Source organism: Oncorhynchus clarkii, chromosome 15, assembly GCF_045791955.1.
Source record: "Oncorhynchus clarkii lewisi isolate Uvic-CL-2024 chromosome 15, UVic_Ocla_1.0, whole genome shotgun sequence".
Lineage (NCBI taxonomy): Eukaryota > Metazoa > Chordata > Actinopteri > Salmoniformes > Salmonidae > Oncorhynchus > Oncorhynchus clarkii.
Window position 1 is genome coordinate 23340325 of NC_092161.1, and position 15617 is coordinate 23355941.

The window sequence follows — 15617 nt, forward strand, 5'->3', positions numbered from 1 at the left end:
CCTAGGGCGACAAAACCAATCTTGCAGAACATGATGAACCTGACTCTAGCTGTATGTTCAAATTATGCATTGTTTTAAATTTCTTCCCGCTCTCCCCCTAAACCCTCAGCCAGAGGAGCCAATGATCACCCCAGTGCGTGCCCCTCCCACAGAGGCAGCGCCCAGTGACGATGAGGAGGATGCTGGCGAGACCTCGGGTCAGGAAGTGGAGCTGACCGCTGAGAGAGGTGAGAGAGAGGAGGAAGACTGTACACAATTTATTAATTTATGATCATTTGAAATGAAAATTCACTGCGTGAACATGTTATTATGCCTTGTGGTATTTACATGAATAGCCACTAGGTGGCGGTAAAACATGGTGAGGTAAGGAGCCATATACTGTACATTTGTATTGATGATTTTGTGTCTTTGGCCACAGGACCAAGTCAGACAGCGGATGCGGCCTATAGACCAGGAAGTGTAAGTATCAGTTGTTGACTTGAATGAATGAGATTGAATAGGATGTAACTGAAGACCTGGAGTGTGTTACCTGATCTATAACAGTGGTTGTCAAATCTGTCGTTAGTTGTAGTCCTGAACTAGCTCATCTGATTCACCTAGTCAAAGGCTTGATAATTCGTTGACAAGTTGAATCAGGTGTGCTAGCTCAGTAGTTCAAGTACATGGAGGGGCTGGGGGTCCTGGAAGAGCGTTTGAGAACCCCTGCCCTATTGTACCTGACGAGCCATCAATAACAAATAATTTATTGCCAATATACCAGACATACCACACTTTGCTAGCTTGTTCTAAAACATCCTTTCATGGTGTGAGCCTACTCTCTCCCTCCAGGCGACGCCCAGTCAGAAAGGAGAGCGAGGAGACCCAGGGCCAGCCGGACCCCCTGGCTCCCCCGGCCCCCCAGGCCCGCAAAGCCTGTTAGGCGATGGCTCCTCTGGGGAGGGAGAGCCAGGACCAAGGGGCCCCCAGGGGCCTCAGGGACCAGCAGGAACACCCGGAGCACCCGGCAACGACGGCCAGCCAGTAAGAGCCTGTTTGTTAGCACAACATCCCCTCCCTTCACCACCCATTGATCATGTTTATCAGCACTACATTGTAATTGGGCAAAATCGCAGTAGTATCTGGTTACGGTCAATTCATTCGTTCTCTTTGGCTCCTAGACAGTTCCTGCCAAACACCAGACAACACCCTGCCTGATTTGTCATGCTACGCAATGCACAATAAACACAGTGAGATCTCGGCAGTTGGCAAGCGATAGGGGAGCATTCTCTATTCTCCGTCTCACATTGTGAACATGCTATCCTTTTTATTTGTGTGGTTTGGCCCGCCCGGCATATCTTTCACCAGAATAGTTCAGTTCAATTGGCGTTCTCTCTCTGTAATTCTGTCTCTATAAACATCTGCTATTGTCTATTTTAATGGCCTATTTAGGTGGTTTCAGGCCTTCGGCCGTTGTCCATGACGGCTTTATTGTCATCTTGTTCAGTGGTTGAGAAGGGCAGTTTTTGATGTAGCTGATGTATGTTTATGGGGTCAAAAATAGTTTGGGGTCTTTTATATTGTTGTTTTCTTTGTTCTCCAGGGCAGTGGAGGTAAAGATGGTGACCCAGTAAGTATTCTTCATGTCATTGCTCAATATGACTTGTGCTTCATTTCTATGGACTTCAAGCTTTCATTATTACTCGACTCACACATCTCTGAGTTGAGATCACTACACTGTGTAAATTAAACTATTAGTCTACTTACAGTAATTGTTTCAGTGTTAGGCCCTACAGTACACAATACATAAGACTTGACCCTGTTGTCCTGCTACATACAATGACTCCCAACCTCTCTCTTTCTCAAGAACACTGTACACATGCCACAGCTTCCCAGGCACACACACACACAACCACACACACACAACCACACACACACACACACACACACACACACCACAGGAGGCTGGTGGTACCTTAATTGGGGAGAGTGGGCTCATAGTAATGGCTGGAGTGGAATATGTGGAATGGTATCAAATACATCAAACACATAACTTCCATGTGTTTGGTGACATTCCATTCAGTCCATTTTGTCCATTATTATGAGTCGTTCTCCCCTCAGCAGCCCCCTATGAAACACACACACACACACACACAACCTGCCAATATCTCACATGTGTGCACCAGACCCAGTACTTTAGCCAATAATGGAGGAAAGGGGGATATAGTGATTTAAAAATGATTTACATAAATTAGGAAAGTTTAGTTCATTGTGCATGCATCTCCAACAGCTGTAGTCCAAAATGGCTGACTATTTATTTACAACTCACGTCCCTATCTTCTACAGTGGTCTCTCTAGCCGTTTTTCATCTGTTTCACCTGCCCACCTATGGGGTGGGATATAGGTCCTGCTTATATGTGGTACATCTGTGTGTGTACGTCTGTGTGTGTGTGTCTGCATGTGTGAGTGTGTGTCTGCATGTGTGTGTGTGTGTGTGTGTGTGTGTGTGTGTGTGTGGCGTATCTGTGTGTGTGTGTCTGCATGTGTGCACACAGTCATAAAGGGGCTTCAGAAGAGATTAGATAACTGTTGTAGTGAATACCGGGGTGAATGTTCTCTTTGAACACTGTGTTTATGGAGTGAGATATAACTCGAGGAAGGGCCACACATGAATCCAATCTCCAACTCCTGCCAATCCACCAATCATTGTTAGAAAGCCTACAGTACAGTACACAACCCATGTGGATTTCTATATATGTTTCAACCAGCAGCCATTTCTCATGTTGATAATACTCACTTGCTGTGTTCCTACCACAGGGAGAAAATGGAGTTCAGGGATTCCCAGGCTTGCCAGGAGATCCTGGTCCCAAAGGAGACAAGGTGAAAAACACATAGTGTATAACATCACGGTTACAGAGGGTACATGATGTACTAGTGACCTACAGGTTTTAGCAGCTACAAGGTCATGGGGGACTGTCACTGAATAGTTCAGCAGTGTTCTACGTCATTACATTATTCATCTAGAAGAGCACCAACACACTCGATTCAACTAATCAAGGGCTGGCGATAAATTGAATCAGGTGTGTTAGTGCTGGCCTTGAACAAATCCCCCTACAGGCTCCCGTGCCCTGGGATTGGATTGAGAAACACTGATCTAGTTGGTTGTTGTGTTTGACCCTGGATTGTGTGTTGTTGTTGACCCCTGTAGGGTGATCCTGGAGTGGGCAAACCTGGTTCCCCCGGTCCTCCCGGGCCACCGGGTCGACCCAACTCATCCAGATCCCTGGTATGTAGTGGAATGAACCACCCTGGATGTGTGGATTAATGGATGGATGGATGGAATAATTAGTTGATTGATTGATTCATCAGTTCATTGATTCATTGTAAGTTGATGTGGTTTGCAGAATGTTGTGGACGGTTCGGGCTTTGAGGACTTTGACAGCGACACAGAGATTATGACAGTGAGTGGCCATCCTTTTCAAAAACCTAGAATCCACCTGCTGTTGTTCTGCTCTGTGATTACAGCCACAAAGGCAGTTAGCGTTAGCGTTAATGCATTATGACGGTTATGCTATTTGTTACCATTAATGTTAATATTATTTATTTTCTTCATCCAGGGTCCCCCTGGTCCACCGGGTTCTCCAGGGCTGCCTGGCCCCCCAGGTTCGTCTGAGGGCCTCTCTGCGTCACCTGGAGCCCCTGGGACCCCCGGGAAGGATGGAGAGATGGGTAAACCTGGACAGCCTGTGAGTCACCCAACACTTTACTGAAACTCCATCGCTCTCACTTATACTGTTAAAGCCAGTGAGTGGTAAGATGGTGCCATCCGTCTATCACTTGTAGTTCTAAGGGCCAATTAAGCAGCTGTTATAGCACACCCTGTGGAGAGGTCAGCATTGCTACATTCCAACCCACATTTGAAGGAGACTTCTAAAACCGCATTGTAGACACAACTAAACTCTGTGGTGGTGTTCCAGTCCCCTTTTCCATTGCTCACCTGGCCTCTGTTTCAGGTGATGCTGGGTTGGTTTAGTGGCTCTGGTTCTGTTTCTGGGTTCTGGGTTGGTATTAAACTCTGGTCATATCTATTCATTGAACCGATGGGCCAAAATGGCATAATTTCCCCCACAACTTCCCTTCATTCCCCATGTTTCTTAACACCAGGCATCTGTGGTTTTGCGTACTCTCTGTGCTGCAGAACCATGAACAAAGGGTGTGTGTGAGCTTACAAATCAATTTCTTAGAACAAATTGCTGCCAGATAATCAACAGCATGGAACTCCAGGTGTCTACCACAAGATTTGGCAAACCCAGCAGCAACCTTCGGACAACCTTACAGCAATCCCTTCTGTTGCCCAGCACAACTATAACATCTCTGATCGCTACATGACAAGAGATGCCTGGAAACCATTTGGATAACGCATAATTCCCCTGCAACCCTGCAATTTGTTCCGTTTGCTTAAGCCTAGAACGTTCGGGAGGCCCAATGTTTATGTGAATGATTGAACGGGTGATTGAGGGACCCAGAGCAGCTGTTGCCTTGGTGAGGTCACCATGGAGCTGGACCCTCGTGACACCAATCTGGCTGCCTTGACAACTTGTATTGTAAATGATACTTTCTGACCTGCTGTGAATTGGGGAGATTTTTACTGTGGGAAGGAGGGCTGTAGACAGAGGCATGGAGGCAAATATTGATTTGTAACTGTTTCAAAAAGCACATTGGAGTTTGACTTTCAATCATGAACAGTTAAGATAGTTAACCACTGATATGGTTATATAATACGGTCAAACCTCTATACTGGTGTGTAACACACTGCTTTAGTAAACATGAAAAAAGAGGGGCGTTTTATTATTGTTGCATGTCTGTTAATCAATCTAGAAGGAAAGCAGGAGTGACATCACTCACACACCAGTCATTGTGTGTGTCACCCAGTCTCTTAGGCAAACTGTAAAAGGAGCTCTGTGTTTATAAGCAAGTCTGCTCCCCTTTGCTACGATAAACACAACCCCAGTCAGCGTCCCTCTCTGTCTGTGTGGTCTACCCTGCCTGCGCCACGCTCTACAAGCTGCCTGGCCTGGCCTGCTGTCCTCAGAGCATGTACACAGCTCAGACTTCTCGTCTGTTCAAAGCCAGGGACCTTGATCACAGAGCACTATGGGAATTGCAACCTTTTGTGTTTGACAGAGTAGGTCAAAGTTTGCATTATCCGATGATGCAGGGTCAGGTCTTTTTTTCAGCCCCCTACTGGTTAGGTTTAGGATCGGAGGTAGCTGGTTGAGTAATCAGATCCTAGATCTGTGGTTAAGGCCGACTTGTACCTCAACAGATTTGACAGTTTCCCATGTGATCATGCATTCCCAGGTCCCAACTTCCCACAGACAGACCCCTGATTACTTGGCTCTGCTCCAGACAGCATGGAATATTGTAGCTACACACTGTTTCACTGTTTGACTGTTTCATCAAACTACATGGCTGTTATGTTTCGAATCCAACCCGACACGTACTCTAATCAACCTCCTCTCTGGTGAAGTACAGGGATCTCACAGTCATCTTTCCACAACACGTCACAATCTATTTCCATGAGATTTGGCAGTGTTTATGCTTACTTTCCCAGTGGTGAGATATTGCTCAGCCTCATGACATTTTAATCTGTTCTGAATGACAGATTACAGAATGTTATTGCCCAGGCCAATAATCTCTCACTTAATCTGTTGAAAAACATTTTTAAGTTTGTTTGACGATACGATTCACAAAATACAGTAAGACCGTTAACCAATGGCGATAAAGATATTGCGAGTCTAGTGTGGAAAGGTTAAAGGTTCAGAAGCGATGAAGCAACAATGTAATCTTGGCTCCTGGAGCTAATGGCTTCTGACTGCAGCTAGACGCATCTCATGAAACATGGTCTCTCCCATTATTCGCATCGTTGGGGGAAAACTGCCTTTTCACTTGAGAATGTAGGAGGCTTTACTAGCTGTGTGAATGGATCACTTACAGGACATTTATCGCATGTCAGTTATGATCGTTGAAACTATGAATTGAGTTCTGGCTCTTCTGAATAGATGAATAAATTAATTATTTCTAAATTAGCCGGTGGACTAAAGATACAGTATATTGTCTTGCTGTGCTGTCAGATCAGACACTTCACAGTTAAATACAATCTGACAAATGGAATGATCCCATACTGGGCAGAACTACATTACGGAGAAACACATCTAATCTAAGGAATTGTTCTATCTCCCAGGGGGTTGATGGACACGATGGGGACCCTGGTCCAGAAGGCGAGAGAGGAGAGAAGGTACGACCTTTGGATATAGACCTCTGATATCCTGTGTACTGACTGCAGAGAATATATCATCTCAATATATTATCTCAAGACGTCTCCCTCTGATTTAAAAAGAGCTTCAATTTGATTGATTTAAATTGATTGAAACATTGATTTTCTTTGACAGGGTGAGCCGGGTCTGAGCGGACCTCCTGGACCAAAGGTAAAGTCAGAGTCACGCTGCTCCATCACTCCCCAAGCTTGAAGTGACCATAAAAACCACAACGGTCTTTCTCCACTATTCAAACGCAAACACACTTGTTCCCCACATGTGAATCAAGTGATAATTACTGCTAATAACCAGAACCAGATAAAAACATTTTTTTAAACAATACCTATGCCTAGCCACTCCCCCATCAGCGTTTTCAGATCTAAAGGAATAACATAGGCCTAAGCTACTGTGATGCCTACACCTTCCTGCGGGTGTAGTGGAAGCCCCCTCCATAATACTTACACCCATCCAGTTCCTTCACATCTGCAAAAATGGACGTCGTAATAATGTATGCTGCTTCAGGTGGTTTTTAGACTGAACCATTGTTCTCTCCCAGGGGGAGCCAAGTGCTGCAGGGTTCCCAGGTCTGCCCGGCTCAGAGGGCCCAGAGGGGACGCCAGGCCTGAGGGGCCCTCCTGGGCCACCGGGACCCCCAGGAAGGGGCTTCAGCTTGGACCTGGAAGTATGATTTCACTCATTCAGTTCTCTTGTCTGTCAGAGGGTCAACAACATACTGTACACCTGATTATTTTCAAGCTTTTGTAATGAAGGATAGCTAATACTGTTCTCATAACAATGTTATGTATTATTGTATTATTATTATAAACTTTAAAGTGATTTACATTGTATGTTGGAAGGGATGGGGACAACGACGCACCCTATACATCACCAATGTGTAGCACCCACCTTAGTGATGCTCGGCAGCCATTTTGTGCCAGAGGGCTCATCACCACACACCAGTTGTCATTGACTGTATGTTGTTTACAGGACATTGAGGGGTCTGGGACACTCGGTGGCTTTGGGGCAGTGATGCCCAGAGGCCCTCAGGTAAGAACACAAAGAGTGGTTTCTATATGGAGCTGCTGGGGCACCATTTTGCTTATAAGACTGATCTACAGATGAAAATGTGTATGATTAATACTAACGATCCTTTTTACCTGGTGCTTTCCACAGGGTCCTATTGGGAAACCTGGTCCTCCAGGACCAAAGGTACTGTATGCCCTCATGTCTTATATCACTGACACAGTGAGCTTACTCTATGTACCTATCAGGCATGTTTTAATACGTTATCATGTCCCATCTTTGAAGCAAATTGACTATGCTAAAAGCTAACTATGTGAGGCAGCTACTTTCAAAAACACACTTCAACCTGACATCAAATTCAACGTGTACTTGCAGTCGGCAGTCTTTTCACGGCCCTTGGATGTTCGCATGTATTCTAGACACACAGTAGTGTATGTGCTAAAATGTCTACGTGTACTAGATCCTTGGTGTGAAGTGTGACTCACTTGTTTCACCACTGACTGTGATAGACTACCTTCTTTTTTATATTTTCAGTGATATTGTTCACAAACACGCCCCCATTAATAAAATGAGAATTAAGAACAGGTTCAGCCCCTGGTTCGTCCGTGATCTGGCAGAGTTACTCCACCTCAAGAATTCCATTTGGCAAAAGGCTCGGCACGTGCATATTCAGGCTGACTGGCTCTCATTCAGGAAAATTAGAAATAAGTGCACTCAGGCTATCCGGAAGGCCAAAGTTAGTTACTTTAAGGAGCAGTTCTCTCTCTGTGGGTCTAACCCCAAGAAGTTCTGGAAAATGGTTATAGACCTGGAGAATAAACCCTCCTCCTCATAGCTGCCCATGTCCCATAATGTTGATGATGTGGTTGTTACTGACAATGCCTACTGACATGACATGCCTGACATACTGACATGCCTCCTTGCATGTCCAACATCTCCCACCCCTTCTCATGTGACTAGCCCCGATGCTCCTCCCTCCTTTTCGCCTGCCCCGCTACAAAGTTTTTCCCTACTGAGTCCGAGGTGCTAAAGGAGCTCCTTAAACTTGACCACAAAAAAACATCTGGACCAGATGGTTTAGACCCTTTCTTCTTTAAGGTTTCTGCCCCTAGAATTGCCCGGCATGTCAGACCTTTGTAACCTGTCTCTCCTCTCTGGGGAGGTTCCCATTGCTTGGAAAGCAGCCACGGTGCGTCCTTTATTTAAGCTGATCTTTGCTGTTATAGGCCAATTTCTATTTTGCCCTGTTTATCAAAAGTGTTGGAAAAACGTGTCAATAATCAACTGACTGGCTTTCTTGATGTCTTTAGTATTCTCTCTGGTATACTATCTGGTTTCCGCTCAGGTTATAAATGTGTCACTGCAACTTTAAAGGTCCTAAATTATGTCACCATTGCCCTTGATTTGATTCTAATCAATGTTGTGCTGCTATTTTTATTGACTTGGCCAAAGCTTTTGATAGGGTAGACCATTCCATTTATGTGGGCCGGCTAAGGAGTATTGGTGTTTCTGAGGGGTCTTTGACCTGGTTTGCTAACAACCTCTTTCAAAGAGTGCAGTGTATAAAATCAGAACATCTGCTGTCTCAGCCACTGCCTGTCACCAAGGGAGTACCCCAAGGCTCAATCCTAGGCCCCACACTCTTTTCAATTTACATCAACAACATAGCTCAGGCAGTAGGAAGCTCTCTCATTCATTTATATGCAGATAATACGGTCTTATACTCAGCTGGCCCCTCCCCGGATTTTGTGTTAAATGCTCTACAACAAAGCTTTCTTAGTGTCCAACAAGCTTCCTCTGCCCTTAACCTTGTTCTGAACACCTCCAAAACAAAGGTCATGTGGTTCGGTAGGAAGTATGCCCCTCTCCCCACCGATGTGATTAATACCTCTGAGGGTTTAGAGCTTGAGGTAGTCACCTCATACAAGTACTTGGGAGTATGGCTAAACGGTACGCTGTCCTTCTCTCAGCACATATCAAAGCTGCAGGCTAAGGTTAAATCTAGACTTGGTTTCCTCTATTGTAATCGCTCCTCTTTAACCACAGCTGACAAACTAACCCTGATTCAGATGACCATCCTACTCATGCTAGATTACGAACATTTATAGATCGGCAGTTGTGAAGAAGGCACCTTTTCCCACTCAAGAGACTGAAAAGATTTGGCATGGGTGCCCAGATCCTCAAAAAGTTATACAGTTGCACCATCGAGAGCATCCTGACCAGTTGCATCACTGCCTGGAATGGCATCTGCTCTGCATCTGACCGTATGGCACTACAGATGGTAGTGCGTACGGCCCAGTACATCATTGGGGCCAAGCTTCCTGACATCCAGGACCTATATACTAGGCAGTGTCAGAGGAAGGCCCAAAAAATTGTCAAAGACTCTGGTCACCCAAGTCATAGACTGTTCTCTCTGCTACCGCACGGCAAGCGGTACCGGAGCTCGAAGTCTAGGCCCAAATCAAATCAAAATCAATCAAATCAAATGTATTTATATAGCCCTTCGTACATCAGCTGATATCTCAAAGTGCTGTACAGAAACCCAGCCTAAAACCCCAAACAGCAAGCAATGCAGGTGTAGAAGCACGGTGGCTAGGAAAAACTCCCTAGAAAGGCCAAAACCTAGGAAGAAACCTAGAGAGGAACCAGGCTATGTGGGGTGGCCAGTCCTCTTCTGGCTGTGCCGGGTGGAGATTATAACAAAACATGGTCAAGATGCTCAAATGTTCATAGATGACCAGCATGGTCGAATAATAATAAGGCAGAATAGTTGAAACTGGAGCAGTAGCACAGTCAGGTGGACTGGGGACAGCAAGGAGTCATCATGTCAGGTATTCCTGGGGCATGGTCCTAGGGCTCAGGTCCTCTGAGGGAGAGAAAGAAAGAGAGAATTAGAGAGAGCATATGTGGGATGGCCAGTCCTCTTCTGGCTGTGCCGGGTGGAGATTATAACAGAACATAGCCAAGATGTTCAAATGTTCATAAATGACCAGCATGGTCGAATAATAATAAGGCAGAACAGTTGAAACTGGAGCAGCAGCACAGCCAGGTGGACTGGGGACAGCAAGGAGTCATCATGTCAGGTAGTCCTTGGGCATGGTCCTAGGGCTCAGGTCCTCCGAGAGAGAGAAAGAGAGAAGGAGAGAATTAGAGAACGCACACTTAGATTCACACAGGACACCGAATAGGACAGGAGAAGTACTCCAGATATAACAAACTGACCCTAGCCCCCCGACACATAAACTACTGCAGCATAAATACTGGAGGCTGAGACAGGAGGGGTCAGGAGACACTGTGGCCCACTCCGAGGACACCCCCGGACAGGGCCAAACAGGAAGGATATAACCCCACCCACTTTGCCAAAGCACAGCCCCCACACCACTAGAGGGATATCTTCAACCACCAACTTACCATCCTGAGACAAGGCTGAGTATAGCCCACAAAGACCTCCGCCACGGCACAACCCAGGGGGGGGGGGACCACATCAGTGACTCAACCCACTCAGGTGACGCACCCCCTCCAGGGACGACATGAGAGAGCCCCAGTAAAGCCAGTGACTCAGCCCCTGTAATAGGGTTTGAGGCAGAGAATCCCAGTGGAAAGAGGGGAACCGGCCAGGCAGAGACAGCAAGGGCGGTTCGTTGCTCCAGAGCCTTTCCGTTCACCCTCCCACTCCTGGGCCAGACTACACTCAATCATATGACCCACTGAAGAGATGAGTCTTCAGTAGAGACTTAAAGGTTGAGACCGAGTTTGCGTCTCTGACATGGGTAGGCAGACCGTTCCATAAAAATGGAGCTCTATAGGAGAAAGCCCTGCCTCCAGCTGTTTGCTTAAAAATTCTAGGGACAATTAGGAGGCCTGCGTCTTGTGACCGTAGCGTACGTGTAGGTATGTACGGCAGGACCAAATCAGAGAGATAGGTAGGAGCAAGCCCATGTAATGCTTTGTAGGTTAGCAGTAAAACCTTGAAATCAGCCCTTGCTTTGACAGGAAGCCAGTGTAGAGAGGCTAGCACTGGAGTAATATGATCAAATGTTTTGGTTCTAGTCAGGATTCTAGCAGCCGTATTTAGCACTAACTGAAGTTTATTTAGTGCTTTATCCGGGTAGCCGGAAAGTAGAGCATTGCAGTAGTCTAACCTGGAAGTGACAAAAGCATGGATTAATTTTTCTGCATCATTTTTGGACAGAAAGTTTCTGATTTTTGCAATGTTACGTAGATGGAAAAAAGCTGTCCTTGAAATGGTCTTGATATGTTCTTCAAAAGAGAGATCAGGGTCCAGAGTAACGCCGAGGTCCTTCACAGTTTTATTGGAGACGACTGTACAACCATTAAGATTAATTGTCAGATTCAACAGAAGGTCTCTTTGTTTCTTGGGACCTAGAACAAGCATCTCTGTTTTGTCCGTGTTTAAAAGTAGAAAGTTTGCAGCCATACACTTCCTTATGTCTGAAATACATTCTTCTAGCAAGGGCAATTTTGGGGTTTCACCATGTTTAATTGAAATGTACAGCTGTGTGTCATCCGCATAGCAGTGAAAGTTAACATTATAGTTTTCGAATAACATCCCCAAGAGGTAAAATATATAGTGAAAACAATAGTGGTCCTAAAACGGAACCTTGAGGAACACCGACAATTACAGTTGATTTGTCAGAGGACAAACCATTCTCAGAGACAAACTGATATCTTTCCGACAGATAAGATCTAAACCAGGCCAGAACTTGTCCGTGTAGACCAATTTGGGTTTCCAATCTCTCCAAAAGAATGTGGTGATCGATGGTATCAAAAGCAGCACTAAGGTCTAGGAGCACGAGGACAGATGCAGAGCCTCGGTCCGATGCCATTAAAATGTCTTTTTTTTTTTCATGTCAAAAGGCTTCTTTACAGCTTCTACCCCCAAGCCACTGCTGAACAATTAATCAAATGGTCATCGGGACTATTTACATTGACCCCCCCCCCCCCCCCCCCCCCCTTTGTTTTTACACTGCTGCTACTACAAATGACCTCGACTAACTTGTACCTCCGTACCCCGTACCCCCTGTATATAGCCTCATTATTGTTATGTCATTTCCTTGTGTTACTGTTAGATTAAAAAAAAACTAAAATGTCACTATTTCATTTAGTTCCTTGAACTGCATTGTTGGTTAAAGGCTTGTAAGTAAGCGTTTCACCGATTGTATTCGGTGCATGTGACAAATACATTTGATTAGATTTTTATTTTATTTGCCACCAATACTCCTTATAGGACACATCACTGCACTCTATTCTCCTCTGTTAACTGGCCAGCTCTGTATACCCGGCGCAAGACCCACTGGTTGATGCTTATTTATAAAACCCTCTTAGACCTCACTCCCCCCTATCTGAGATACCTACTGCAGCCCTCATCCTCCATATACAACACCCGTTCTGCCAGTCACATTATGTTAAACGTCCCCAAAGCACACACATCCCTGAGTCACTCCTATTTTCAGTTTGCTGCAGCTAGCGACTGGAACAAGCTGCAACAAACACTGAAACTGGACAGATTTATCGCCATCTTTTCATTCAAAGACTCAATCATGGACACTCTTACTGACAGTTGTGGCTGCTTCACGTGATGTATTGTTGTCTCTACCTTCTTGCCCTTTGTGCTGTTGTCTATGCCAAATAATGTTTGTACCATGTTGTGCTGCTGCCATGTTGTGTTGCTACCATGCTGTATTGTCATGTGTTGCTGCCATGCTATGTTGTTGTCTTAGGTCTCTCTTTATGTAGTGTTGTCTCTCTTGTCGTTATGTGTGTTTTGTCCTATATTTTTATTTGATTTGTTATTTGTAATCCCAGCCCACGTCCCCAAAGGCATTTGCCTTTTGGTAGGCCATCACTTTACATAAGAATTTGTTCTTCACTGACTTGCCTAGTTAAATAAAGTTCAATTAAAAAAAAAACATCCTACTGCACACCACTTAAAGTATCAATCATATGAATCACAGAGTCAGAATACAGGTGTATAAGATCATAGGACTGAAATCTTGCAATAGTTATAATGTGCTTCAAGTGGTTCTAAGAATGAAATCATCTGGTGCGAATGTGGCTATAAAGTTTTCACTGCTCTGCATAAACTAGAAGTGTGTTGGTATTTGTTGTGAGTGTGCGTGTTCTTGTGTTCATTTCTATCTGGTATGTGTTAGTGGCACTACATATTCTGTGTGTTAGAATATGTAGTTCTACATACATGTAAAAGGTTCCCATACTGATGGCCATTTTATTTCTCCTTCACAGGGCAAAGACGGGCAGGACGGGCTTCCTGGTGTAGCGGTAAAGGTGATCCCCACTACTCAACTGATTCCCATTCATCCTCTCAGAGGAAGTGCAGCCTTCCCCACCATGTGCATTCTATTAGCCCGCTAATTTCCAACAAATAACTCTCTGAAACATCTGTACACAGGCAGGGCCAGTCGTCCAGGTCTCAGGCACCGTACCTCACATGCACCAGCACCACCACCTTGATAGAGACATCACCTAGCATTAAAGTGAAAGTTCAGATATCATTAAAGGGAAAGTTCACCCCAAAATCAAAGTTTCTAAACTAACTACAGTAATTCCAATTGTTCCCATTCTTTTGGGATTAAGTCCTGTATTTTCCCATCTGGTTTGATGATGGAGTGCTGCATCAGACCTGCTGCATCAGACCTGGCCTCCACAATCATCCGACCTCAACCCAATTGAGATGGTTTGGGATGAGTTGGACCGCAGAGTGTAGGAAAAGCAGCCACCAAGTGCTCAGCAATATGTGGGAACTCCTTCAAGACTGTTGGAAAAGCATTCCTCGTGAAGCTGGTTGAGAGAATGCCAAGAGTGTGCAAGGCTGTGATCAAGGCAAAGGGTGGCTACTTTGAAAAATCTAAAATATATTTAGATTTGTTCAACACTTTTTGGGTTACTACCTGATTGCTTGTGTGTTATTTCATAGTTTTGATGTATTCCCTATTATTCTACAATGTAGAAAATAATACAAATAAAGAAAAACTCTTGAATGAGTAGGTGTGTCCACACTTTTGACTGGTAGGTATATACAGTACCATATACAGTACCAGTCGAAAGTTTGGACATCATTTTATATATATATTTTTAATGGGATTAGGTAAACAAACCCAATATAATTAAAACAAAATCAAAACTGTGCATAAATGACAACGGACCTACATTCATGCAGTTTCTTGACTGTCCAGCTCGCTAATAATCACTAAACAGTCAGGGGGCATCGAAAATGTCCAAAATGATGAATAGAGGACAATTTTTAGCAAATTTTGACATCAAGGAAATATAACCAAGTTTCAGTGTGGCCTTCCGGACCTCGTTGATGACCGAATGAAAATGAAAAGAGTAATTCTATACATACAATCTCCTCATTGCGATAAAAAGGTTTTCAGAAGTATCACTCATTGATGAGGTCTACTATCATAGGTACGTAGATGAGGTAGTTAGTTGGACTTGTTCCTCAATTCTGGGCTACTATATGTGGGTTGGTTTCACTAGCATCTCAAACAGATCTAAAAACTCTCTTATTTTAACATGATACTGTTTTTGTCTACTAATGTTCTAAATAATGTCATTTTATGTTTTGTGTGGGATCCAAGAAGAGTATCTGCTACATGAGCAATAGCTAATGGTGATCCGAATAAATAATCCATCAATTTCATCTCTGTTCCTCTAGGGGGAGCCTGGTGCTCCGGGAGCAGCAGGGTCCTCTGGGCTGGACGGACTGCCAGGGCACACGGTCAGTACTTCACCTGCCTTTTACTGACCTATTCAATCTCCTCTATTTGCCTTTTCTTTTGAACTTCTTTTGATTTTAAAATATTCTAATCTGTCTTTATACCCTTTACATTTGTTGTCATAGGTTCCTCATAAAATGGTCTCAGGTCTCAGTTATGTTTTGTCGTTATAGTGTTTGCCCTTTCTTCCATGCAGGGAGCGAAGGGGGACAGCGGTGATATGGGACCAAAGGTACCGTATCACTCCTGCTGACTCCATTCATGTCAATATGTTATGAGATCATCGATTTCGACTGGCCTTCTGGAGCCAACCAAGCTGGCCCTGTTCTTAGTTCTTCTAACACTGTGACCTATGTTCTGTGTGTTAGGGAGAGAGAGGTCAGGATGGCCTCAGTTTCCCCGGCCCTCCAGGACCTCCCGGGCCTCCAGGACCAGTCATCAACCTCCAGGATGTAAGTGGATCAACCATGAAGAGATCCTCATGAAGGACCTAGGGGCTAAGGAGTGTTTCTTTATGGGGACATTTATCCAATTTACTTCT

The 15617-nt window shown here is 44.7% G+C and overlaps 1 protein-coding gene across 2 annotated transcripts in view; it reads left to right on the forward strand.

The window, feature by feature from the left end:
- The window catches only part of LOC139367074 (collagen alpha-1(XV) chain-like), an 86189-nt gene that overhangs the window by 53745 nt on the left and 16827 nt on the right, over nt 1-15617 (forward strand). For both annotated transcript variants that reach the window (XM_071105080.1, XM_071105079.1), the window contains exons 6-22: nt 110-227; nt 419-459; nt 829-1020; nt 1580-1606; nt 2794-2856; nt 3185-3262; nt 3381-3437; nt 3594-3722; nt 6221-6274; nt 6429-6464; nt 6850-6975; nt 7281-7340; nt 7467-7502; nt 13581-13622; nt 15016-15078; nt 15273-15308; nt 15445-15528. In XM_071105080.1, coding sequence (XP_070961181.1) covers nt 110-227; nt 419-459; nt 829-1020; nt 1580-1606; nt 2794-2856; nt 3185-3262; nt 3381-3437; nt 3594-3722; nt 6221-6274; nt 6429-6464; nt 6850-6975; nt 7281-7340; nt 7467-7502; nt 13581-13622; nt 15016-15078; nt 15273-15308; nt 15445-15528 — 1242 coding nt within the window. The remainder of the gene's footprint in view (nt 1-109; nt 228-418; nt 460-828; nt 1021-1579; nt 1607-2793; nt 2857-3184; nt 3263-3380; nt 3438-3593; nt 3723-6220; nt 6275-6428; nt 6465-6849; nt 6976-7280; nt 7341-7466; nt 7503-13580; nt 13623-15015; nt 15079-15272; nt 15309-15444; nt 15529-15617) is intronic.